This window comes from Coturnix japonica, chromosome 8 (genome assembly GCF_054131305.1).
Source record: "Coturnix japonica strain WE chromosome 8, WE-NBRP24, whole genome shotgun sequence".
Lineage (NCBI taxonomy): Eukaryota > Metazoa > Chordata > Aves > Galliformes > Phasianidae > Coturnix > Coturnix japonica.
In genome coordinates, this window is record NC_140670.1 from 33,168,349 (window position 1) to 33,191,726 (window position 23,378).

General features: G+C 51.7%; 1 protein-coding gene across 23 annotated transcripts in view; it reads left to right on the forward strand.

The window, feature by feature from the left end:
* Window positions 1-22,747, forward strand: part of ALDH18A1 (aldehyde dehydrogenase 18 family member A1) — a 46,297-nt gene extending 23,550 nt beyond the window's left edge. For 9 of the 23 annotated variants that reach the window (XM_015867571.3, XM_085554901.1, XM_085554899.1 and 6 more), the window contains 16 exons: window positions 811-1,034; window positions 2,587-2,736; window positions 2,825-2,929; window positions 4,536-4,694; window positions 5,216-5,306; window positions 6,575-6,699; window positions 8,034-8,178; window positions 12,406-12,479; window positions 13,107-13,206; window positions 14,558-14,778; window positions 15,903-16,040; window positions 16,137-16,332; window positions 16,482-16,603; window positions 19,225-19,411; window positions 20,745-20,840; window positions 21,815-22,747. In XM_015867571.3, coding sequence (XP_015723057.2) covers window positions 811-1,034; window positions 2,587-2,736; window positions 2,825-2,929; window positions 4,536-4,694; window positions 5,216-5,306; window positions 6,575-6,699; window positions 8,034-8,178; window positions 12,406-12,479; window positions 13,107-13,206; window positions 14,558-14,778; window positions 15,903-16,040; window positions 16,137-16,332; window positions 16,482-16,603; window positions 19,225-19,411; window positions 20,745-20,840; window positions 21,815-21,996 — 2,315 coding nt within the window. In that variant the 3' untranslated portion in view covers window positions 21,997-22,747. Of the gene's footprint in view, window positions 1-810; window positions 1,035-2,586; window positions 2,737-2,824; window positions 2,930-4,535; window positions 4,695-5,215; window positions 5,307-6,574; window positions 6,700-8,033; window positions 8,179-12,405; window positions 12,480-13,106; window positions 13,207-14,557; window positions 14,779-15,902; window positions 16,041-16,136; window positions 16,333-16,481; window positions 16,604-19,224; window positions 19,412-20,744; window positions 20,841-21,814 lie in introns of those variants that run through there. The other 14 variants (XM_085554897.1, XM_085554906.1, XM_015867569.3 and 11 more) reach the window with 6 other exon arrangements.
* Window positions 22,748-23,378: the final 631 nt, after the last annotated feature.

Sequence of the window (23,378 nt, forward strand, 5' to 3'; positions counted from 1 at the left end):
GCCTTTATGCCCTCTTTGGTTTGGGACTTGTTTTTACCTGTTTGGATCAACATCTTTATCAATTAGAAAGGATTCAGACTATTGCTTGCCATGTGTACCTTAATAGATCCTATTCTGTTTCATCTGCTGTGCTGATAGTGGGCTGACTGGCTTTACAATCCTTTGTAAGCTTTTCATGAACAAAGATCTTGCTGAGGAATATTCCCTTGTTCATCGTCTGAAATGAGGTGCAAGCCTTGCGTGTGTTCTGCCTTACCTGAGTAACGCTGTGACTGTCTCCGCTCCTTGCAATGCCTGTTCATTCTGGAGGCGGGTGCCTTGCAGGCTGTGTGTTCATCATCCCCCTTCTGCTGCCTCCAGCTTGGCGACACGACAGAGTATCTCATCTCTCTTACAGCATTGGTTAAAGCTGTTTCTTTTCTTTCCTAGTAGTCCAGTTTTCTGCTGTATTGTATGCAGGAAAGCTCTTTAGCTGTATCTGATGAGTCAAGGGAGAGCGTTCTTAAAGCCAGCACCTGTACTTCTGCTCTGAGTTGGACTGCTGTCATTCAGACCTGGTTTTACTGTTCCCAGAGTTGAGGCTCCAACACATCGGATATTGCTTTGTATACCTTAGGGATAGTTAGTACTGCTAGAAAACCATTCGTTCACTCTTTATTTCAATGTCTTCAAAGCTGGCTTCTATTCCCTGTTATTAACGGTTCTGTGCTGTGAGCCTCGGGAAGGGAAGAAGTATTACAAGGCCTAAGGGACTTGGGAGTCCAAGATAAACATTTAAAGGTGGATCTTGTTTTCTTTCTTTAACTGCAGATCTCCCTCGCCATTCTCGGAGTCTGAGGAATGAATCCATCCGCTGTTGGAGCAACATCCCATTTATCACTGTGCCCCTCAGCCGCACGCACGGCAAATCGTTTGCGCACCGCAGTGAGCTGAAGCATGCCAAGCGCATCGTGGTGAAGCTGGGCAGTGCTGTTGTGACCAGGGGCGATGAGTGCGGCTTGGCCCTCGGGAGGCTGGCATCCATTGTGGAGCAGGTAGTTTTGTGGTGTCCATTGTGGAGCAGGTAGATTTGTGGCTGAAGTGGAATGGTGATTTGAACTTCAGCTATTTGGTCACTGTGGGGTAGCAGAGGATAACACAGGAAAAAATGACAGAGCAGGTTCCCCTGCGCTCTGGTGGCATAGAAGGTGCTTATAGTGTAACTCAGCATGATGAGGTGATGCTGGACGGTAACTGAGCAGCTGCACAGATGCTTCCTGCCTCCCTCTTCAAGCACCCAGCACTGGTGGGACTGGTAAGAAAGTACTGAAGGCAGAAGCAAGAAAACACGTGGGTTGAAGTAAAGGTAATTTAAGAAGTGAAGGAAAGGGTAAAAGAAATATGCGATGCAAAGGAAGTTGCTCACTGCCTCCCACGGGCAGGCCAACTCCAAACCACTCCATAGATGTGGCCACTTGTGAAGACAGCTTCCTTCCTCCCCTGCTCCTGCTCCTCCTCCTTGGTGATCCCTTTTTACTGCGAGCGCGATGTGAGGCAATGTGGGAGATCTCCTGGACCCAGTGGTGTCGGCACTGAATTTCTCCATCACCGTGAGGCTCCCGCTGCACGGGGCAGAGCAGGGAAGAGCAGAGCCGTGATTTTGTGCAGGCACTGTTCAGCAATAGCAAATGGTGCGTTATCAGTGCTTCTGGTCCCTGAATCCCTAACAGCTCCGTATGGGTTCTTGTGAGGAAATTTAACTCCATCCTGTCTGGCTCAGCACGGAAGAAACTTTTCTGTGCAGTTCTGAATGCAGGAAATAAAACACGACTCGGGCACTGTGTGGGTCTTGTGGGAAGACAACATGTATGAAGTTTGTAGGAGGAGCAGCCCCTTCCCGAGTACCTGGGCACTCGCAGATTCCCTCCAAGAGAAGCTTGTGACCTCACTCGTGACCTCAGCGCTTGTGGGAAAAGCCGGGGGGCTCAACTGATGGACGGGTTCTGCAACACCAGATGGGCACTGCGGGGGATTTAGGCGTGTCTTCTCTGAGCAGTTCATGTAATAGGTTACATTCATGCATGTCCTTTGGCTGCAGAGCTGTGGAAGCAGCTGGGTGCTTTTCTGCATGAAGCCGTAACAAGCCGTGTTTCAGGAGTTAACAGTTTTGTTCCTTGAATATGAAATTACTGTATAATAACAACCATGAGGGTGGATGGTGGTAAGTGAGTTGGTGGAAGGAACAGTTGATGCCTCATGACTTTTCTGTATCTTGTCTTTTGCTATCAGTAGCAATGGAATTAGAGGTCCAGGAGTTGTGTAAACCACATGATACGTATTGTGAGGCATCAGTCCTGAGTCTGTCATTACAAATGGCACTGGGGGGTGGGGGGGAGGAGTAGCAGAAGTTATGGATTGCATGCGGTCTTTTACATGGTTCCTGAGTGGTCGGGAAACTGAGCAGGATTGTCTTTGAGGATGGCTGTCGATAAGCATAACTCTTACGGCAGCAAGAAGGAGTGAGCGTGGGACATGGGCAGAGCCCCGTCCTGCCAGGCTGGCAGCCATCTGCCTCTGCATCCCAGTTGTTGTTCTCTGTGCTGACAGGTGTCTGTGCTGCAAAACCAGGGCCGGGAGATGATGATTGTCACCAGCGGTGCTGTAGCGTTTGGGAAGCAGCGGCTGCGCCATGAGATCCTGCTTTCCCAGAGTGTGAGGCAGGCGCTCCATTCAGGCCAGAGTCAGCTGAAGGATATGGTGAGTGACTGCCAACATCCCGCTCCTCTCTGGGTGCCGCTTGGAACCTGCGTGAGCCACTGCCTGACAGCTGTGCTCCTCCTTGTAGGCTATTCCCGTCTTGGAGGCCCGAGCCTGTGCAGCCGCTGGCCAGAGCGGCCTGATGGCTCTGTACGAAGCCATGTTCACGCAGTACAGCATCTGTGCAGCTCAGGTAAGGGACATCTTCTCTCCCAGCCTTACCTGCTGCTTCACTCAGCCGCAGAATCGTTCCTGGCAGTGGTTGGTCACAGTCAGTGTGGGCTCACGAGGCGGAAGTTATGTTCATCACACGTGACTTTCTTTTATGACAAGGTTACCTACCTGGTCGACCAAGCTGAGACACTGTGGGGTTTCACCAGAGGTTTTGATATTATTTCTCAGTGCCTTTCTGGACAAAATGTTCAGCGTGCAGCTCAGCAAGTGTCATGGTTTTGTGGTGTTGCTGTTAGCATGTAGCACAGTGGGTGAGCAGTTGACTGACGGGTAGGACTTAAAGAACTACAGTGAAAGGAATTAGTTTGGGCTGGTGGCCAATCAGCTGTGATGTTCTGCGGGGCTTTGTTTTGGGGCCAGTTCTCTGCACTGCTGTTGGGAATGCTCTGGGTGCGGCACTCAAATGTGTATGCAGTAAATTAGCAGATGGCACTGAGTTATGAAGGGATGGAGAGGCCTTGCAGAGAGATATGAACAGAGCAGAAGTCTGGGCTGTCACCATCTGCCAACACTGAACAAGAGCTATGGCTGAATTCTGCACCTGGGACTGGACAGCCCTTGATTCATCTACAGAGCTGGGGATGAGAGGCTGCAGAGCAGCCCTGCAGAAGGGGATTGGGGGGATTCTGGTTGGCAGAAAGCTGAGTTAGCAGCGTGCCATGGGCTGCACGAAGCATCACGTTGCTGGCTGGACAAGGGGAGGGATTGTGCTGCCCTGCTCTGCTCCTGTGTGATCTCCCCTTAAGTGCCACATGCAGCTCTGGGCACCACAGCTTAAGGAGGATGTAAAACTATCATCGCCCAAGGGACAGCCGTGAGGTTGGTGCAGGCCTAGAGGGCAAGAATATTTCTCACTGGCATTCTTTATCCTTTAAATGTGGCTTGTGTTATCATTTGGTGACCCAAAGGGCTTGGCTGATCTGTTATGGTGTTGGTTGTATGTAGGTTGCTCCAAGAATAATGCTTCTTATTTATTTCCATGGAAACTACAACAGATACAACAAGCACAATGCCAGTATTTGATAGAGCAGATTCTCAGCTGCAAAATGCTGTTTTTCCATGTAGTCTCCACTGTTAGTTGTGCATTTTTACCAGTGGTGAAGGAGAGCCTGCATGCTGTGCATGTAAATACCTGCACCAGTGGAGGTGACAGTTGTGCATGGCCACGCACAGGGCTGCTTGTCCTTCACGCAGCTCCCATTGCCCTGCTGCGCTGACATCCACTCTCTGGTTCCCGTAAACGTTGAGTCAGTGAGTGCTGATAGATGCCGTTTTGTCTGCATGGAGGAGTTCTGCCCCATGTCTTTGTTTCATGTGTGCTTCCATGTTGGATGCCACTTTGTCAGACTGCCTTTCTGCTGCCATCTGTGGCGTGGCAACTGAACTGAATGGGATATTAATGGGAAAGTTCAACCTCTACTGCTGTCTCGCCAACATCTGCCTCTGACTTTGTGGACCACCGGAATAAAATAAGAGGCATTACTTCCGGAGCAGCCTCTGTATGTTTTATGTTTTTGCCAGAAGAAGTGATGGACTAAATAAGTGAGTCTTTCTCTTGCTCTTAGATTTTAGTCACCAATCTGGATTTCCATGATGAACAGAAGCGTCGGAACTTAAATGGAACGCTACATGAGCTTTTAAGAATGAACATTGTCCCTATAATTAACACTAATGACGCTGTTGTTCCACCTCCAGAACCGAACAGTGATCTGCAGGGGGTAAATGTGGGTAAAGTATTGCAGGGGGCGGAACTTGTGGATGGGAGAGCACTAACAGTACTTACTACTAACACTGTAATCACGACCGCCTGGAGCAGAGAAACGTAGCAAGTTAGAAACGTGGACAGTGGGGGCAGAGAACTGTGCTGAGCTGTGTGACCCTGTGGAGCTGTGGGAGATGAGCGTGCCCCGTTGGGCTCACATGGAGTAGTTGAGGCTGGAGTTCCCTTTTGCAGCTCGTCTAATTAAGCGCTGTGCTTAAACAAGGGCCTGTTAGTACTGCTTGTCCTTTCACTGCATGTCGGTGTGGAGAACGTGTGTTGTGATCCGAGCGTCGGTCACCTGCATGCTGCTTTCCTGCTTTCCTGCCTTCCATATAAGGCTGCTTGCTTTTGTGCCCAAAGTCAGCTTCTGAGTGGTTTCACTGGGTGTGAAGGACTGAGATAGTGCTGAGGTGGCTCGCATTCATGTGCTGGAGCCGGGTGTCACACAGCTCAGTGTCCTTGTTCCCTGCCTGTCCGTTGCAGGTGATTAGCGTGAAGGATAATGACAGTTTGGCGGCACGTCTGGCTGTTGAGATGAAGACTGATCTCCTTATTGTTCTCTCGGACGTGGAAGGTTTGTGAGCAGTTCCTTTATGTTATTGTTTAAGTCTGCCGACAGCGATCACTAAACAAACCCATGTCCTCTGCTCCTGTTCTTCTGACGTCCAGCAGGACAAGTGCAGCCGCCCAGCTGGAGCTGCAGTCAGTTCATGCAGCCGCCCAGCCTTTGGTCTGTAGGGGGTGCCCAGGGCTGCCCTTTCCAATGAACGACAGGTGACAGCAGGCCAACTGTGGGAGGCTGGCCCAGCCCAATGCACTGCTGAGCTCCAGGGGTAACTGCAGAGACAGCAGCATCTGGGAGTACAAGGAGGTGCGTCCTCTCTGGTGCAGAGATGGTAACTTAGAACAGCCACCACTGAGTTAGGGCTGGTGTCTGGTCTGCATCAGCCAGCAGAAAGGCAGCAACTTGAGGGATACTGGGAAATGACACCAAGTTACTACAAGGAGCCACGAGGAGCCGCTGCTTGCTTGAAAGCCTCCAGAGGAGGGCAGCAGAGTTGGTAGAAGAACCGTAAGGCACACTGCCTAAAGGGCGGCTGAGGACACTTCATTTACCTGGCTTGGAGGAAAGAAGGCTGAGAGGTGACCTCGTTGCTCTCTACAGTTTTCTAATCGTGGAAAATGGGAGAGGTGTGGTGCAGCTCTGTGTCATTCTTACATCAGGCTCCAACTTGATATCTGGGACAGATTCCTTCCTGTGGTGATGGTTAAGCACTGGAAGAGGATTACTGGAGAGGTGGCTGGTGCCACCCTAAGGGTCTAATCTAAGGATAATGACCTTTAACAAGCTTAAACTTGATGTCCTGGGGTGGTCAGGCAGATGCACTCCCATCTTCCTCGGTCCCTTCCAATCCAGCTTTCCAAATTTTTTAAAGTAGTCAAAGCAATTTAGGCTCGGGTTTTCTGATGTCCTCAGTTCCTGCCTTTGACAGCCAGGCTGTCCCATGCCTGCTCAGCTGTGTGCTGATGTTTGTAAGCCCCAATGCTGAACATAAACAGCTGTAAAATGTTCCTCTCGCTTTCTCTCTGAGCTCACTGGAACACCTGCCTCAAATCTTGTGCACTGCTATTTGGCAGCTGGGTTTTTCTCTTCCCCTTATTAGCTATGATTTTGGTAAAACTGCTTCTTGGTTCTATATGTTGTTTCATGCTTTCCATGCAGAGGGTTCAGGGGAAGTTTTAAATCCCGTTAAGTGCAACACAGCTTTTCAGTCTCAACAGTGTATTTCAAGGTGTATTTTTTTCTCTTTTTTTCTTCTTTTCTTTAAATATTTACTTCAGGACTCTTTGACAGCCCTCCAGGATCTGACGACGCGAAGCTCATTGACATATTCTACCCAGGAGACCAACAATCTGTGACATTTGGAACCAAATCTCGAGTGGGAATGGGAGGCATGGAAGCCAAGGTAGAAACTTGGAATGTTTTCTTATTGGGGGGTGTCACGGGTTACTTAGATTTACCTATGCCCATGACAGGGGAAGCCACCCAGTAGGCCTCCCCCCCGGGGCCGGCCCGGAAAGGAGGGGGAAAAGGGGAATCGGATAAAAACAGCGGCAATCTAAGGAGGAAAAACTTATTTTACTAAATATGATATCGAAATACAAGATAACACAATATAATATAATTGAGGCTAACAAATCGAATGAAACAGAGAGAGAGAGAGTCCCCGAAAACCGAGAGGCCTACTGTGAACTCTAGGCGACATGGCTGGAACGCTTCCCACTCTCCGAGAAGTTTGAGAGAGGAAGAACACTCCAGCCTGGGAACAAGATTATATAGCGTCCTGGTCCTGTGACTTATCACTGGCCGTGTTGTTCTCTGGGATATGTAGTCTTCTTCTGTGGACTGCTCATTCAATAGTATGAATAGTCAAAAGTATCCATGTTTTACATGATGTTATGATGTGGAATACTGATAGCAAAATTACAAAATTACAAAACCATGACAGGGGGGAAAGGAAAGTGTGACAAGGGAAGCAGCTAATACGAGACTGGGACGGGTGGCTGGTAGACCGGATAATTATCATAGTCATAGTATCATAGTCTCGTGCGGGTTGGAAGGGACCTTAGAGATCATCGAGTCCAACCTCCTGGAATTCGAGCCTCTTGTGTAGCAGAGCGGCACTTCTACCACTTGCACCACAGGGGGGGATTCGAACCCAGGGCCTCCAGTGTTGCAACGTGGCATTCCTACCACTTGCATCACCGGGGCACACTAATTTCCATGCTGTTCAGAAAAGCCCCGGCAGGCTGTAGATGGGTGCAGACTGGAACATCTGGAAATGAAGCAAAAGGCAACACGGAGTCCTTTGCCAATGGAGGAGCAACTTCAGTGGTGCAGTGGTGGCGCTCCGTGCGGGTCAGGGACCAGCGGCAAAGCAGCATTAGGGACGTTGGCAGTGCGGCTTTTCAAGAGGGGAAATGGTGTTTCCTCAGAGTAGGAAGAAGTTGCCACGTGGGAGGGCACTGAAGGAGAGCTTGTGGGCAAAGTGCCCTGTGGCAGGTCTGGGAAGGGCAGGCTGCAGGGAGGGCTGTGGGATGACCCCAAAGCAGCACCTGCGTAAGAAGGGGAAATGGAGGTCAGAGTAGCCATCTGGCTTCATGCCACCTTGTGGGAGTCCCTGCAGCATGATGGGCGCCCTGGAAGCCTTAATCCAGAGATCAGAGTGGAACAAGAATTGTTGTTGGGAATGGGGATCCAGGTAACAATGAATGTCCTGGCACGGGCTCTGTCCTGCAGGTGAAAGCAGCTTTGTGGGCCCTCCAAGGAGGCACTTCTGTAGTGATCGCCAATGGAACCCACCCAAAGATCTCTGGTCATGTCATCACCGATATTGTGGAAGGGAAGAAAGTTGGGACGTTCTTCTCGGAGGTGAAGCCTGCAGGTGAGTGTGGACGTACAGAGAGATAACTGGAGTATGGAGCTAGAGAGATCTCCCACAAGCTTACAGTTCAACCCGGGCTGCATCTGTGCAACAAACAGGAGACCTCCTGCTTGACAGGTGATCCTGGAAGGCATTTTCCCAGGTTGGCATAGAAAATGTTGAATCCTCTGCTTGGCAGAGAAGGACCTGGGGGTCCTGATGGATGAGAAACTTAACATGAGCCAGCAGTGTGCTCCTGCAGCTCAGAAAGCAAATGGTATCCTGGGCTCCATCAGGAGAAGGGTGGCCAGCAGGGATAGGGAGGTGATCGTCCCTCTCTACTCTGCTCTTGTGAGGCTCCATCTGGAGTACTGTGTCCAGGTACTGGAGCCCTCAGTACAAGAAAGACACAGAGCTGTTGGAAAGGGTCCAGAGGAGGGCCACGAAGATGGTCAGGGGGCTGAAGCACCTGCCCTATGAGGACAGGCTGAGGAAGCCAGGCTTATTCAGCCTGGAGTAAAGAAGGCTGTGGGGTGACCTCATTGCAGCCTGCCAGGACCTGAAGGGAAACTATAATCAGGAGGGGAGTCAACTCTTTGAAAGGGCCGGTAATAGCAGGACAAGGGGAAATGGATTTAAGTTGAAAGAGGGAAGATTTAGGTTGGATGCCAGGGGGAAATTCTTTACAAGGAGAGTGGTGAGATCCTGGAACAGGCTGCCCAGGGAGGTTGTGGATGCCCCATCTGTGGAGGTGTTCAAGGCCAGGTTGGATGGGGCCCTGGGCAGCCTGGTCTAGTGAACGTGGAAGTTTGGTGGCCCTGTGTCACGGAGTTCTCTCTAGAGCTCACTCCAGGACAGTGGGAACAAACCTGGGGGAGCAGGAACAAAAGTCCCCCCCCCTTTTCTCTAGCGGCACTGTATGGCACGGCGCGGCCCGGCCACGTGTGTTTAGGGAGAGGGGAAGGGAAGGGAGATTGCGATTGAGTCTAACAAAAAATGAAGGAGAAAAAAAGGTGATCTGAGAACGAACGGCAGTTTAATAACCTAATAATGCTAAACAACAACAAGAGAGTTTCAACAAAGAGAATACCAAGTCCCCAATCTCACCGATGGAGCTGTGGAAGGCGGGAAGCTCCAACCACGTTGTCTCCTCTCAGGGAGCTGGGCCAGCAACCCCGTCCCCTTCCCCACTTCCCTTCCGGTGCCCCTCCCCACATGCCCATTAAGGCAGTCCGCAAAAAAAAAGAATCTTGTCCCCTTTACTCCCATTATTAGGCATGGTGTTCTGATGTGGAATACCAACATCAACCAAATTGCAAAACCGTAACACCCTGCCAGGCAGAGGGGGTGGAGCTTCATGATCCTTGAGGTCCCTTCCAACCCAGGGCATTCTGTGATTCTGTTAAGGTTCCTTCTAGCTGGTAACTCAGTGCACCAGGTGCACATTTAAAGAAGTGAGTGCAATTCTTGTCGCTTTTTGTTTTTATGTGTGGTTGAATGTTTTGGCATGAAAGGAGGAGTGCTTTTCAACATGCTGCCAAACTCCAATAGCAGCTAGTTGTACTTCCCATCATAAATTCATCTGACTTTCTATATTCTGCTGTTACAGGCATGTTTTACTGCCTCTCTGTTGCTCTGACAGTGTAACAGTGGCTGTAGGAAGAGCAAACATCCATGATCTTAGGGTAGAATGAGTGTAAGGTGGTACCTGTGACGTGCTGTGAGGCAGCTGTATAATAATGCTCAGCGCCTTTCTCCTCTAAGTTTGTCAAGTCACTGTTAGGACCTCTGTAGGTTCTTGGTGTCCCCAAGGCTGAGTCACAGCAAGCCAGAGCCCAGAGCTGGCAGTGTATGAAGAACTGCCTGCTTTGCTTTGTGCGTGTCTGTGAATAGGAGAGCTGTGCAGGTTTGCTTCCTGCTGGCTTTTGGTTCCCTAACTGTTTGGTTGGAGAGGGAGGGTGGTCAACTCTGCTCAACTTCTACGATGAAAGATCTTGTCTTTTCCCTCGTCCTTCATCTCAGTATTTCTGTCCAGAAGTTCCTCCAGAAGTACGATCCTCCTCGTGTCTCATCTGAAGCATTTTTGTTCTGCTTTGACTTTTTTGAAGGTCTTGTTGGAACAGCTGAGATGTAAATGCACTCTCAGTTTACAGGACAGCAGGACTGGCTTTGTGTTTTGATCAGATCAGTGATGTTTCTGTTATCTCCCCTAGGCTGTGTCTGAAGGCCTGAACACTGAAGTTCCTGCTGGATGCTGTGAGCACTGGTAGGATGTTAGCCCGTGCTCAGGCACTCCTGTGGGGAAAAAGCGTTTGGTGACGTTCAGGAGACCTCGGAAGGGAGGAGGGAGCTTCCTGCTTTTCAGTCTCTGCTGTCACCTCTTGTCTTCTTGGACACCACTGGTACAGTCTGGCTCTGATCTCTATATGCTCTTCCTTTGGGCTTTTACAGACATGGATGAGATCCATCCCGCCCCCCAGCTCCGAGGCTCCTCTTCTCCCAGCTGAGCAGCCCCAGCCCTCAGCTCTCCGACTCCTCTCTGGGGAGTTGCTCCAGTTCTTTGACCGCCTTGGTCACCTTACTTACACTGGTGTGTTTTCAGTATGTACCAGTCTCTTTTGTGCTGGAGGACCTGGAAATGGACCCAGGGCTGCAGTTGCAGCCTCACCAATGCTCAGTCGAGGAAAAGGATCTCTGCTCTTCACCTGCTGGCAGTGCTTCACCTAATGCCACCCAGGATACCACTGGCTTTCTTGGTGGTAAGGGCACAATGCTGGCTCACCTTCAAGTCGGTGTCCAGCAGAGCACTGAGCTCCTTTACTGGAAAGATGCTTTGCAGGACAAACTGTGATACTGACACTTTTCATGGGCCACACTACAGCACGTTTGTATCAGCCATAAAGGCTTTGTCACATTACCTCAGTTTCCTTTTCAAAGCTTGTCCTGTGCCATTTCATTTCGATGTGGATTCTTTGGGTCCCTGCCCAAAAAAACAACAACTTTCTTCTGTGGGAACCATTCCAAAATAGACCAGATATTGGGAAGAAATTCTTCCCTGTGCGGGTGGTGAGACTCTGGCACAGGTTGCGCAGTGAGCTGTGGATGCGCCCTGCCTGGAAGCACTCAAGGCCAGGCTGGATGGGGCTGTGAGCAACCTGGAATAGAGGGTAGAGGGGGAAGTCCCTTCCTGCAGCAGTGGTTTGGGAAGAGATCTTAAGGGTCCCTTCCAACCCAAATCACAGGGAGAGACAAAGGGAAAGAAGCTTTTCTGCAAGGTGTTACTCAGGTTGGTTTGGCCTTCCGTTATTCTTTCTGTGTTTCCATGCAGTTTTGCAGTACTTTCTGTTCTTTTAGATACTTAAATGCTTCCCTGTTCTCAGTAGAATCCCATACCTTGAGAATTATCCATCTTGGTATTCTTTTGCTCTTTCTCATTAGAGAGGGTCCAGAGGAGGGCCGTGAAGATGATCAGACGGTCAGAGCACCCTCCTTATGAAGGCAGCATAAGGGAGCTGGGCTTGGTCAGCCTGGAGGAGAAAAGGCTGCAAGGAGACCTCACTGCAGCCTGCCAGTATTTAAAGGGGATTATAAACAGGAGGGGAACCAGCTTTATACTACAAGGGTAGACAGTGATAGGACAAGGGGGAGTGGATTTAAGCTCAAGGAGGGAAGGTTCACATTGGATGTCAGGGGGAAGCTCTTTACTCAGAGAGTGGTGAGGTGCTGGAACAGCTGCCCAGAGAGGCTGTAGATGTCCCGTACATCCCTGGAGGTGTTCAAGGCCAGGTTAGATGGGGCCCTGGGCAGCCTAGGCTGGTATGAAATGTGGAAGTTGGTGGCCCTGCCTGTTGGCAGGGAGTTGGAAGTTGATGGTCCTTGGGGTCTCGTCCAGCCCAAGCACCCAAGACATTCTATGATTTTTATGTCTTTTTTATGTGAGCTGTGCACTAACTTTTCCACCCTGATGTTAATTGTCTTACTGAATCTCTGTGATGCCTTTAGAAGAGATATGCTTGGGAATCATGTCAGGGTTTTTCATCTGATAGGTATAAATTTATATATCCTGTTTGGCCATGCAGTAAATCTCTTCAATACGTCTGTTATGGAAGGACTTATTTTCCTGCTTTAAGTAAAGAGTTGGGAGCTGAAAGGGCTGGTGTTCATTTCCACGTCTGCTGCTCTGTCCACGTGTGTCATGGGCTTTTGTTGTCGCCTTGACAGTGTGTTTGTTTTGTTGCCCTGACACAGGCCCCACAGTGGAGCAGCAAGGTGAAATGGCTCGAGCTGGTGGCCGGACCCTGGCAGCTCTGCAGCCTGAGCAGGTGAGAGAACACGGCTTTACTTGCTCAGCTGGTGAATGAACGTATGGCAAGCTTTAGGAAAGAGGTTTCTAACGCAGACTGGCCTTCCAGGACAAGAATCTGTTCATAGCATGCCAGATCCACCATTTGGGTTGTACTGTATTTGTGGTGTAACAAGTGCTCGCATGTGGGCTTAGGAAAATTCCAAGAGCACCCACCGTATAGAAGTTGATTTTTCAGAGCTTCTGAAGAATTAACAGGATAGTTTGGCCTCTTTGCTCCTGTCTGTGCGGATGCGAAAGAGAAGTCCTCAGCTGCTCGTTACTGCCAGCTGCTGCTTTACAGCTGCCTGGCCACAATACGTTGTCTGCAGCAGAGACCACAGAGCGGCCTTCAAACTGTGTGGGCTTAGTGAGACCATTGGGCACAGGAAGCGAAATATTGAAAAGCAAAACCAAACCAGACAAGCAAGCAACGTGCAGGGCTCTCCAGCCCTGGTTTTCAATGTAATGCAGCCTGGAAAAATCAGCTGGCCGCGAGTATTCAGGGAGTTCAGTGAGGAGGTACGGTCAGTGGAGGGAGGTGGGCCAGATATCCAACACAATGTATTTTATGTAAGAATGCAGGTCAGAAACATTTGTCTTTCAGAGGGCAGAGATCATTTATCGTCTCGCTGACTTACTGACCGATCAAAGAGAAGAAATCCTCTTGGCAAACAAGAAGGACTTGGAAGAAGCAGAAAATAAAGGTAACATTACCGTTTGTTCCATCCTCCTCTTATGGCCATGAAATTGGGTCTCAGAGGCAGCAGGCAGAGCTGCAGAGTTCTGTCAGCTGAGACGGGAAAGATCGCTGTTGGTGAATTCAGCACCTGGAGAATCACTCAGCGTAGCAGCAGCAGCTGGCAGGGCTCCATCAATCAGATTCATTCATCAGGGAAGGCTGCAAGGTTTGCAAAGCACTGGGAGGAGCTTTGTGAGAACAAAGAAGGGGCAGCACTCTCTTTTGCCAAGGCGGGCTCACCTTGGAAACGAAACGTGGCAGACAACCCTGCTGTTACTGCGGTGCTAAAAGCACGTCTTTCTGGGCCAGTGAACGTAATGCTTGGCTGCTGTGGGGGTTGTTGCCATCCATGTACTTAAACTGAGACTCCCCGAGAAGAGCTGTTGTGTGGTGAGCACTGAGTCATGGCCTGAACCACGGGCTGAGTGCCTGGGAAGGTCCTGGGCAGCCCTGGGAGCGCAGTAAGGGCAGTGCAGCTGTGGGGCAGGAAGGGCTGCATCCCGGCTGTGCCGCTCTCAGGTCTCAGTTGAGTGCTGACTGCCACTGGGGAAGGGTCTGTGGTTGGAGACCCTCCCTCGTGGAGTTCTCCCTGTGAGAACTTGTCGCTTGTTCAGGGATGGGCCAGCACATCTCCTTTGTAACACCGTTCCGTCTGCATTGGTCCCATTGCTGCTACACGCCTGTATTGCCCTTCCAGCGCCTTGACCTTTCTGGTTGCAACAAACGGCCTTTTTCTGGAAGGGTGTGGAATTGATGCATTACAGATGGTACTGTTGGTGCTTTTACTGTTGTTTTACTGACCAGAGCACGTGGGGGGGCGGTTCTGGGTAAGCGTTCCATCTATATGCATTCAGAGCACAGAAGTCGGGCGGTCCTTCTCTGTCTGAAACGTGCCTTTGTCTGCGTTGGGATTTGTGGCCGTGGAGCAGAAGGACGCAGTTATTGCCCAGGCTCTTGACAAAACCATGAAAGCTCTCCTGAACTACTATGAGGCTGGAAACTTGTAAGAGGCTGCAGCACGGCGCTGTGTGATGCCGTGTGCAACTGAAGAACCTGGTCTGTTTGGATGCGGATGTTCGTTCGGGCGCAGATGAGTTGTGCTGTGTTAGATTCAATGATGGCGGTTGTGAGAACATTCCCATGCAGTGTCAGTTTTGTGATGGCTGCCAGCTTCAAAGTATGGCATTAATCTTGGGTGGGTTTGCTGCTTGGGAGCGGGAAATAGCTGAATTTTCTACAGGTTCGCCCTTCAGGTCACCTTTGCTGGAGTCTGAGCGGATGGATCGGCCTGAGCCGTATTTCTTGCTTTCCTCCAGGGAGGCTGGCACTTCCTCTGTTGAAACGGCTCAGCCTGTCTGCAGCAAAGCTGAACAGCCTGGCCATCGGGCTGCGCCAGATTGCAGCATCCTCCCAGGACAGCGTCGGCCGCATCATCCGCAGAACGCGAATAGCAAAAGACCTGGAGCTGGAGCAGGTGACGGTGCCCATTGGGGTCCTGCTCGTCATCTTTGAGTCCCGTCCCGACTGTCTCCCCCAGGTACATAAGGAGGGCGGGCCGTACCAGCAGCTCTGATGACAGGGGGGAGCGTATTTCTGAGGAGGAGTCATTGGGAGCTGCAGGAGGGTTTGCCGCGGGAGACTTTTGGCTTCTTCTACAATGGGTTTTGTTGGCATCCTTCTTGTTTCTGCAGACAAGTTCCCGTGTTCCTGCAGTGTTAAGAGTGACTCAGGGTTGCTTTTCTGTAACCTAGTAGACAGAATGAGTTGGCTTGCATTCAGATGATGCAATTCCTGCACGTACCTTACATCAGAAGCTCCTTGCTTAACTTGCAGCTTAGAAGGTTCCTACCAATGAACGCTCATCTGTCCGTGCTGAGTGCAGCTGGGTGGGCTTGCAGGATAGGCTTCAACATTAGATGTTTAATGAAGGCTGTTAATAACAAAGTGTAACTGCTAGGAACAGCTGTTGAAAAACGCAGCACAGAACCCAGCTCATTCACTCTGTGGTTCTATGATTCTCTGCCCAGCTCAGCAGTCAGTTCAGGTCTGGTTCTATTGCTGAATGCAGATGTTCAGTTGTTCTCTTGTGGTGCTGGACTTAAAAGATGTGAAATCTGGTGCCATAAACAGGCTGACAACGAGGTCAGTAAGTTCCTTCTGATTGTAAATGTGAGAGCAATGTGGTAACGTTGCTCTCACATTTGCCTGCCATCTCGAGTTGTTTTTCTTCCCTCTGCACTAATCTCAGGTGTTGTCTGCGGTGTTTGGGTTTTAGACAGCACCATGAAAAGTTCCTCAGAGAAGGAGCTGAGTGGCTGCTTCCATTCCCAATGAGCAGAAGGATTCTGGAGTCTGAGGTTATTTTATGTAGCTGTGCAGCTCCTGCTGGAGCTGCTGCCCGGGGTTAAGTCTTGTTTGGTGCGGTGACCCTCTGCCAGCAGCGCTCCAAGGACTCCAGTTTGTGCCTGACACATTGAGATGGTTCGTTTCTGGGGTCACGTTCTGTTGGTTGGTGCTTTAGGTCAGTACCGACCAACGGCAGAACCCAGAACTCTGTTCCAACCCTGTTTGGTGGGCTCTGTTCTCAGAGAAGAGGTGGATGGCTTTGACTTGTCCTCATTCCCTTGTTTGTCTGTCTGTCCTCGTGTTCCTTTCTGACAGGTTTCTGCTTTGGCCATCGCCAGTGGAAATGGTTTGCTGCTTAAAGGAGGAAAAGAGGCAGCTTATAGCAATCAAATCCTGCATCACCTGACTCAGGAAGCGCTTTCAATTCACGGAGTCAAGGATGCAGTGCAACTGGTAAGAGCCTAGAGCCAAATGGGTGCTATTCTGCTGTGTGTAGGAGGAACACGTAAAGCTTCAGGCTATGGACCACTTGTGTCACAACTTGCACAGGTTAATACCAGAGAGGAAGTGGAAGATCTGTGCCGCTTGGATAAGCTGATAGATCTTATCATCCCGCGTGGTTCATCCCAGCTGGTCAGGGACATACAGAAGGCTGCAAAGGGAATCCCTGTGATGGGGCACAGTGAAGGAATCTGCCACGTGTATGTGGACGTGGATGCCAGCGTTGAAAAGGTCACGCGAATAAGTAAGCAGTTTGGGGTGACTGGAGTTGTGGGTGTAATGGGGCTTCATGCTTGGACTGTGTGATGAGCTTTTGATAACTGCTAATCCGTGTGCTGTGCCAAGGTATTGTCGCAAACGTTACGTGACCCATTCTCTACTCTTAAACCTCAGTTAGAGACTCGAAGTGTGAATATCCTGCTGCCTGCAATGCTCTGGAAACACTCTTAATTCACCGAGACTTGCTGAGGATGCCGCTGTTTGATCAGATCATAGACATGCTGAGAGTGGAACAGGTCAGTCATGGCTACTCGTGGTTTTATTTGTCCTGATTTCTGTACTTTGTAACATTTTGGAAGTGTTTGGTCAAGCTGACGTAACCCTGCGTCATTCTGTGATGCTGTAATGCTAAAGTTACCCACGCGGCTCTTTGTAGATGCAGATGAGCTTCATGGAGAATTCTTTTGGCTTCTTCTCACGGCGCCAAGCTGTCCCATGGGAATGAGCAGAAAGCAGCTCCTTTAGGGTGCCTGTGTGCCATTCCTGGGATGCTGATGCTTCCTTCTACGTCACAAAATAATGGTTCTGCCATGGAGGAGCATATCCACAACCCTTCCCTGCTCCTCTTCACTCTGACTTAATTGCTTGTTTCTTCCTAGACCTAAGGCTGGTTCTTACTGGATCTGTTTGCTTCTAGTTGCCTCCTTACTCTAGCCCATTGCCGTTTTGTTTTTCTTCTTTCAGAATTTGCTTCATCTGCTTTTTGTCTTAAACCTTTGACATGGCGTGCCTTTCTTCCCACCTGTCCTCCTGACTGTCACGTGAAAGGCCCCCATATGACTTCATTGCCTTGACGTGAGCAATGCTTTGCCAGTAAAGGTAGCAGAGATGCATCAGGAGGTGAATATATTGGTTAAGTACTTGAAGCTGCGCATGAAAAGAGGATTTTTCATACAGCAGTGAGCGTTTAATGCTGTTTGGGCAGTAGTTAATGCAGGAAAATGGGGTGAAACAGGCCCTGTGTTTCGATGATGATTAAAGGATTGCAGTTGGGGAAGCTGCCCTTTGCGTGAAGGCAGGAGCAGGTCCTCACCTGCTGCATTGGGTTGGTTTACATCTTGTTTGGTTGTGTTCCAGGAAGGGCAGAGCAAAGGCTGTGGCTCTGCGCCTCAGAGGGGAGGAACGCTATGGCTGTTGCGCTGGTAGCAGCATGCAGCTGCCCAGCCATGATGCTGCAGGATGATGTGGTGGCGCTGCCGTGTGCTCTGAGCAGGCAGTGAGAAACGCTCCATGCTGGGCAGGGCTGTGCGCTCAGCGCGGTCGGCAGCTGGGTGAGGAAACGCCACCTTACAGTGCTTCGCTTAACAGTCCTCTGCTGGAAGGGATTTAGTGCTGGATTCCACTTTGTGCCTCTTGCAACAGACTCGTGAAACTCAGTTTTTGCTCATGTTTGCCCGGTCACAGTTTCCTTTGTCTCATTTCTGTTGGGATTTCTCTGCCATTCTGGTTCTGAAGAGTTGCAGAGTGATGAAATGGGGTGACTTGTAAGACCCCAAGAGTCACCTGTCTGACCTGCAGCTGCACACAGCAGCACCTGAACTCTGTATTTCAGTGCCATGTGCTGCACACAGCAGCACCCACAGCCCGTATTTCAGAGCTCCGGCAGTTGGGGCCGTGCCCACTGCCTGGTGCGGCCCATCCGTGCTTGGCTGGGCTGTTCCCACTCCGCTTCCGAATGCCTCCTGAGCAGCCCATCCAGCCATGTCGCAGCACAGCCCCGCGCTGTCCCCGTGGCTCCCATTGCTGTCCACAGGAAGCGGAGCTCAGCGCTTGCCCCGTGTCACCGTTCAGGTGTGGGGCTATTGGGGCCGAACTCGGCGGTTGGTGCTGTGTTGGATTTCCCTTGGGAGGTCTGTGCAGACCCATGCAAGGACTCAGCTCCTTTTGGATGCTCGTTCTTTTCTGTCTGGAACAAACGCTTCAGAGGACTGGTGCAAATTTACAGAGCAAAAGGGTGGGCGCAGGTAACGACTCCTGTGGGTGCAAGTTGTGAGCAGGAAGGAAGGTTTGCTGTAGTGGCCGTTGGTGCTGCGCCTGCCCTTTGAAAAGAGAGAAGATGAGCTGGGTGCAGTTCTGCCACGGTGAGTTGTGCCACAGTGAACTCCTGCCTGATGCATCTCTCTGAGTAGCACAACTGCTCTCAACAACTAGAGGTGAGCCCTGAGCTGGGAGCGTGGCACCATAGACAGTCGGTGTAACGTGTCTGCTGCCGTCCTTATTGCTGGCTGGGGCTGCTGAGCCTCTGGAAACTCTGTAATGCAGGCTCAGTTACCCTTACTCAACGTTGGGTGAACACGTGTTTTAAGAGCAGTCAGCAGCTGATAGTCCAACTCTTCGCTCGCTTCCCCCATGTGGAAGAGGAGCAAGAGGAGGAAAATCCACGGGAAACAATGTGGCTCAGTTAGCAAAGAGAGAGAAAGAGAGAAGAAAAGAGGAGGACGGGACAAAGGATGAGATGGCGGCTGCTCGCTGCTGGTTTAGGACCGGTGCTGGTCCGTCCCTGAGCTAGGTCTGCTTTAATCCAAAGGCAGCTTCTGGGTTTGGCGTTACACGAGGTGGGATGTTCCTATGGTATGGTCAGCTGTTGCAGCCGTGTCCCCTCCCCTCTTTTTGCACACCCCTGACCTTCTCACTGTGGGAAAAGGAAGGGAGCCTTAGAACTGGCCGAGTGCCGTTCAGCAGCAGGCAGGTGTCAGCAGGGCACTGCTTTTTTCTGGGCACAAACCAGAGCGTGTCGCTGTAGGGTCCGCTCTGAAGGAGCAGCATCCATCCTAGGCAGACCTGGGGTAGCAAGCTCACACGTTCACCTGGAGATGGTTGGTGTGGTCACAATCACAGCATAGTTCTGCTGTCGCAGGTGAAGATTCACGCCGGCCCCAAGTTTGCCTCCTACTTGACCTTCAGCCCCTCGGAAGTGAAATCTCTCCGCACTGAATATGGGGACCTGGCATGCTGCATTGAGGTGGTGGACGGTGTGCGAGAGGCTGTTGAACATATCCACAAGTACGGCAGTTCTCACACCGATGTTATCATCACAGAAAACGGTTGGTGGGCACTTTGTTTCTTTTCTTTCCTGCTTTGCTTTTGCTCTCTGTGCTGGTGTAGCTGGTTGCATTGCTTCCTGTTGGCGTGGTTCTGGATCAGGCCTTGCCTGCTGTTGCCAGGTAAATGGCTTTGCGCTGCAGTGCTGCACTGGGCGGTTATGCAGGAGCATCTCCTGAACCGTGAGCTGTGTTTGGGCCACCGTGGGGTGAAGGGCTGAGCTGCTGTGCTGGGAATGGGGAAATGGGACTGCGGCTGCTTTGTCTTCTCACGTCATTTCTGTGTCTCACAAACAAGGAGCACAGATGCTTTCCCCCATGTCCCCCACCCTCCCAGTCCCTTATTTTGCAGTTCTGCGCCTGTAGTTTACGAGTTGCATTTATCTCAGTTCCCAGTTGAACTGATGTTCCTCTGAGCTGCTCCTGTTCCTGTTTCACATGCAGTTTGGATGGTGTGCTGGTTGAAAACAGTGCGAGAGCTGCTCCCAGCCAAATGACGAGTCTCGGTCCAGGCTTTAGTGCAGCTGAGGCTCAGTGGCAGTGAGCTTGTGCTGCTTTGTGGCTCAGCTGAGTGAGATTTGAGCTGCTGCTCCTGTACTTCATGTCCTGCAAAGCTTTTAGGAGTGGCAGAAAAGGTGTGCATGCATTTCATACTGTAGGCTGTTAGCACCCAGAGCTGTCGCGTCAGGGACTCACTGGGGCACAAACGGGATGCCGGTCTCATTTCACTCTTGGTCTTATTGTGAAGGGAGACTGACCTGCGGCTTACAAAGCTTACAGCCTTAGGGAGAGTTGTGTCTGCTGCAGCACACAGACTTGCACAGCTCTGCCCAGCGGTGCTTCATTCCTGCCTGTTCTGTGCTAAGCTGGGTTTGGTAGCTGCTCTCATGGGGGTTCTGTGTTGTTTGCCAAGTCTGATTCACGATATCAACGTTATATGGTATTCTCCGTTGTTTGGAGCAGTTGTGTTTGCGATGGGGAGCCGAACAAGCGACGCAGCTGTCTGGCAGCAAAATGTGATGTGGGGCTGCTCTGCTTTACCCTGGTGGTACAGCTGAGCTGCTTGGTAGTGTCTGGGCTGTAGTTACAATCCAGCATCTTTCCACTTCTTTCCTTGCCATGATGGACCTCTTGTAACGTCTGCAGTTGTGTCTGCCTGATGAGAGCACTGGGACTCACCTATGGGGGCACTTGTAGGCAGGCTGTTCAGAGACCTCAGAGACCGTCCGGCTGTTCCTTGTGAAAGTTCTGCCCTTGTGCCTGCTGGCCACGCGAGGTGCTGCTTGTCAGAGCGCAGCTCTTCCTCTGAGCATCTTCTGTTCTCTGCTTCTTCCAGAGGAAACTGCCGAGTTCTTCCTGCAGCACGTGGACAGCGCGTGTGTCTTCTGGAACACCAGCACGCGCTTCTCTGATGGGTATCGCTTCGGACTCGGTGAGTGAGTGCTGCGCTTTGTTGCCATGTGCTTCTTCCTCTGCTTTCAGCCACAGGGCAGCTCAATGAGTGCTGTGCTGTGACTCAGAGAGCAGCTCAGCGCTGTTTGGTTGCTTGGCCACTCCTTTGCTTGTGGCGTTAGAGAGAGAGCTGGTGGATAAAAAGTGCCTTCCTGGGTTGGGTTGGAGGCAGTTCATAGGACAGAAGGAGGATGGGGAAGGAGTGCGGTGGGGCAGGCGGTGCACAGAGCAGTTCCTTGGCATAGCACCCGCTGCCTAGCACAATGCGCTGCTGCTACTCTCTGAGTGGTGTCAGCCCGGCCGGCTCCCCGGTTGTACAGGTTAGAGTGTGGCACACGATGGGAAGTCCATCCCTTCTCCGGGTTCTAGCCCCCCCCAGCCTCTTGTGCTGGCACAACCTCATGAGAAGCTGAGCAGCCGCAGACACGGCGTGAACCAACAGTAGCAACTTGGACGTGGCTGTGTCAGCAGCGTCGCACCTGCCCTTAATCCCAGGCAGGACCGTGCCAGACACTGCTCAGAACTGGACTCCGTTCCAGCTGAACACAGGAGCCAGGAGGAGGACGCAGCAGAGATGAGGGCAGGGTTTGCTGTGATGTGGGAGCTGTGGCAGATGCTGCCGTGCTCCTAAAGCCATGCTCAGCTTCTGCTGGGTCTGCGGCACATGAGGCTTACAGGGAGGAAGTGCAGCACAAACTGTAGCCCAGCCCGCAGCCAGCAGTATGAACAAGCCCAACCTGTAACGTAGCAGTTAATGCTGTCTGATGAAGTTCTGCAGCAGAACAGGGAGCGCAACTTGTGCCACTGCGGGAGGGATGGAGGAAGGTGGCTCAGTGAGAGGGATGGAGGAAGGCAGCTCGGCGAGGGGCTTGTGCGTCAGGTCACAAGCACAGCACCAAGCTGGACATCTGCTGCAGGCCGGCTGAGTTTGTGTGATTTGTGTGCTTTGTGCAGGTGCCGAGGTTGGGATCAGCACTTCTCGTATCCATGCACGCGGACCGGTAGGAATCGAAGGACTGCTGACTACAAAGTGGCTGCTGAGAGGAGACAACCACATCGTTTCTGACTTCTCGGAGCACGGCAGCATGAAGTTCCTTCATGAGAGCCTCCCCATCCCGCGCAGAAATAGCAGCTGAGTGTGGAGCAGCGTGCCATGCAGGGGATGAGACTCACTGCGCTCCATGAGGATGGAGCACTGTCCTTCCCCTGTGGGATGGTTGTCCTCACACCCCTTGTCCTTCCCCTGTGGGATGGCTATCCTCAGACCCCATGCCGTTCACACAACGCAGCACGCTCCTATCTGGTGCGCTCTGTTTCTTGCTGCCCCTTGCTGCTTCCTTTGCCAGTTGGTGCAAATGGGCCTGGCATTCCCTGGATCGGGTCCCCTGAAGCATACACGTGCAGGCAGTGAAAGCTTTGAGGTCTGCTGCGTGCTTTCCTGCTGCCTGGTTTCCAGCCCGTTTCTCACCCTGGTAGAGAGGCACAGTGCTGCAGCGTCCCTTTTGTCCCCAGGCCTTTGTTCAGTTGAGCAGAGGTGGTGGCCTCCATTTGGCGGTGCTCATGGCAGCCCTTGCAAGCTTTGCAGTGGTGCTGCAGGTTTCCTTAGCGTGCAGTGGCGCGGTGCCTGCCGGGCGGTTGGGACATTCCTCTCATTGACATTTTGAGCCACCAATCTGCCCTTTCCAGCCGTGTCGTACCATTGGCAGTTGTGGGTGAAGAGCAGAACGGTGTGCAGGGCGTCTTGTTACCTCTTTGTAGCAGCTGTTCATTTCTCCTTGGTTTTGTATGGGAGGATCCCGCGAACCCCAGCACCCAAACCAAATGCAGCGCTGCAGTGTAGGAAAAAATGCACCTTTGAATAAAAGCTTCTTTTCTGTACTAGAACAAGTGAGCGCGCAAAGCAGGCATGGCAGCGCAGGCTCCATGTGGCACTGCAGAGCTTGGGGCAGTGGCTATGGGATGTTAATGGGGCACTGCAGGGGTTGTGGCAGTGGCTGTGGGATGCTATGGGGCACTGCAGGGTTTGGGGTAGTGGTTATGGGGTGCTATGGGGCACTGCAGGGGTTGGGGCAATGGCTATGGGATGTTATGGGGCACTGCAGGGGTTGTGGCAGTGGCTGTGGGATGCTATGGGGCACTGCAGGGTTTGGGGTAGTGGTTATGGGGTGCTATGGGGCACTGCAGGGGTTGGGGCAATGGCTATGGGATGTTATGGGGCACTGCAGGGGTTGGGGCAATGGCTATGGGATGTTATGGGGCACTGCAGGGTTTGGGGTAGTGGTTATGGGGTGCTATGGGGCACTGCAGGGTTTGGGGCAGTTGGAGCACAGCGGCAGAACAAACCCTGCAGCGTGACGGGTCGGGCCGCAGGCAGCTGAATTCTCCTGGTGCTGTGTGGAGTGCAGCTGGGCACATGGAAAAGCAGCAAAGAGCCCTGCATGGAGTGCAACCACCAGCTGGGAGGGGTGATGGGGTGCTGCAGGACTCGCATGGAGCCCCACTGGAGCCCCCAGGAGCA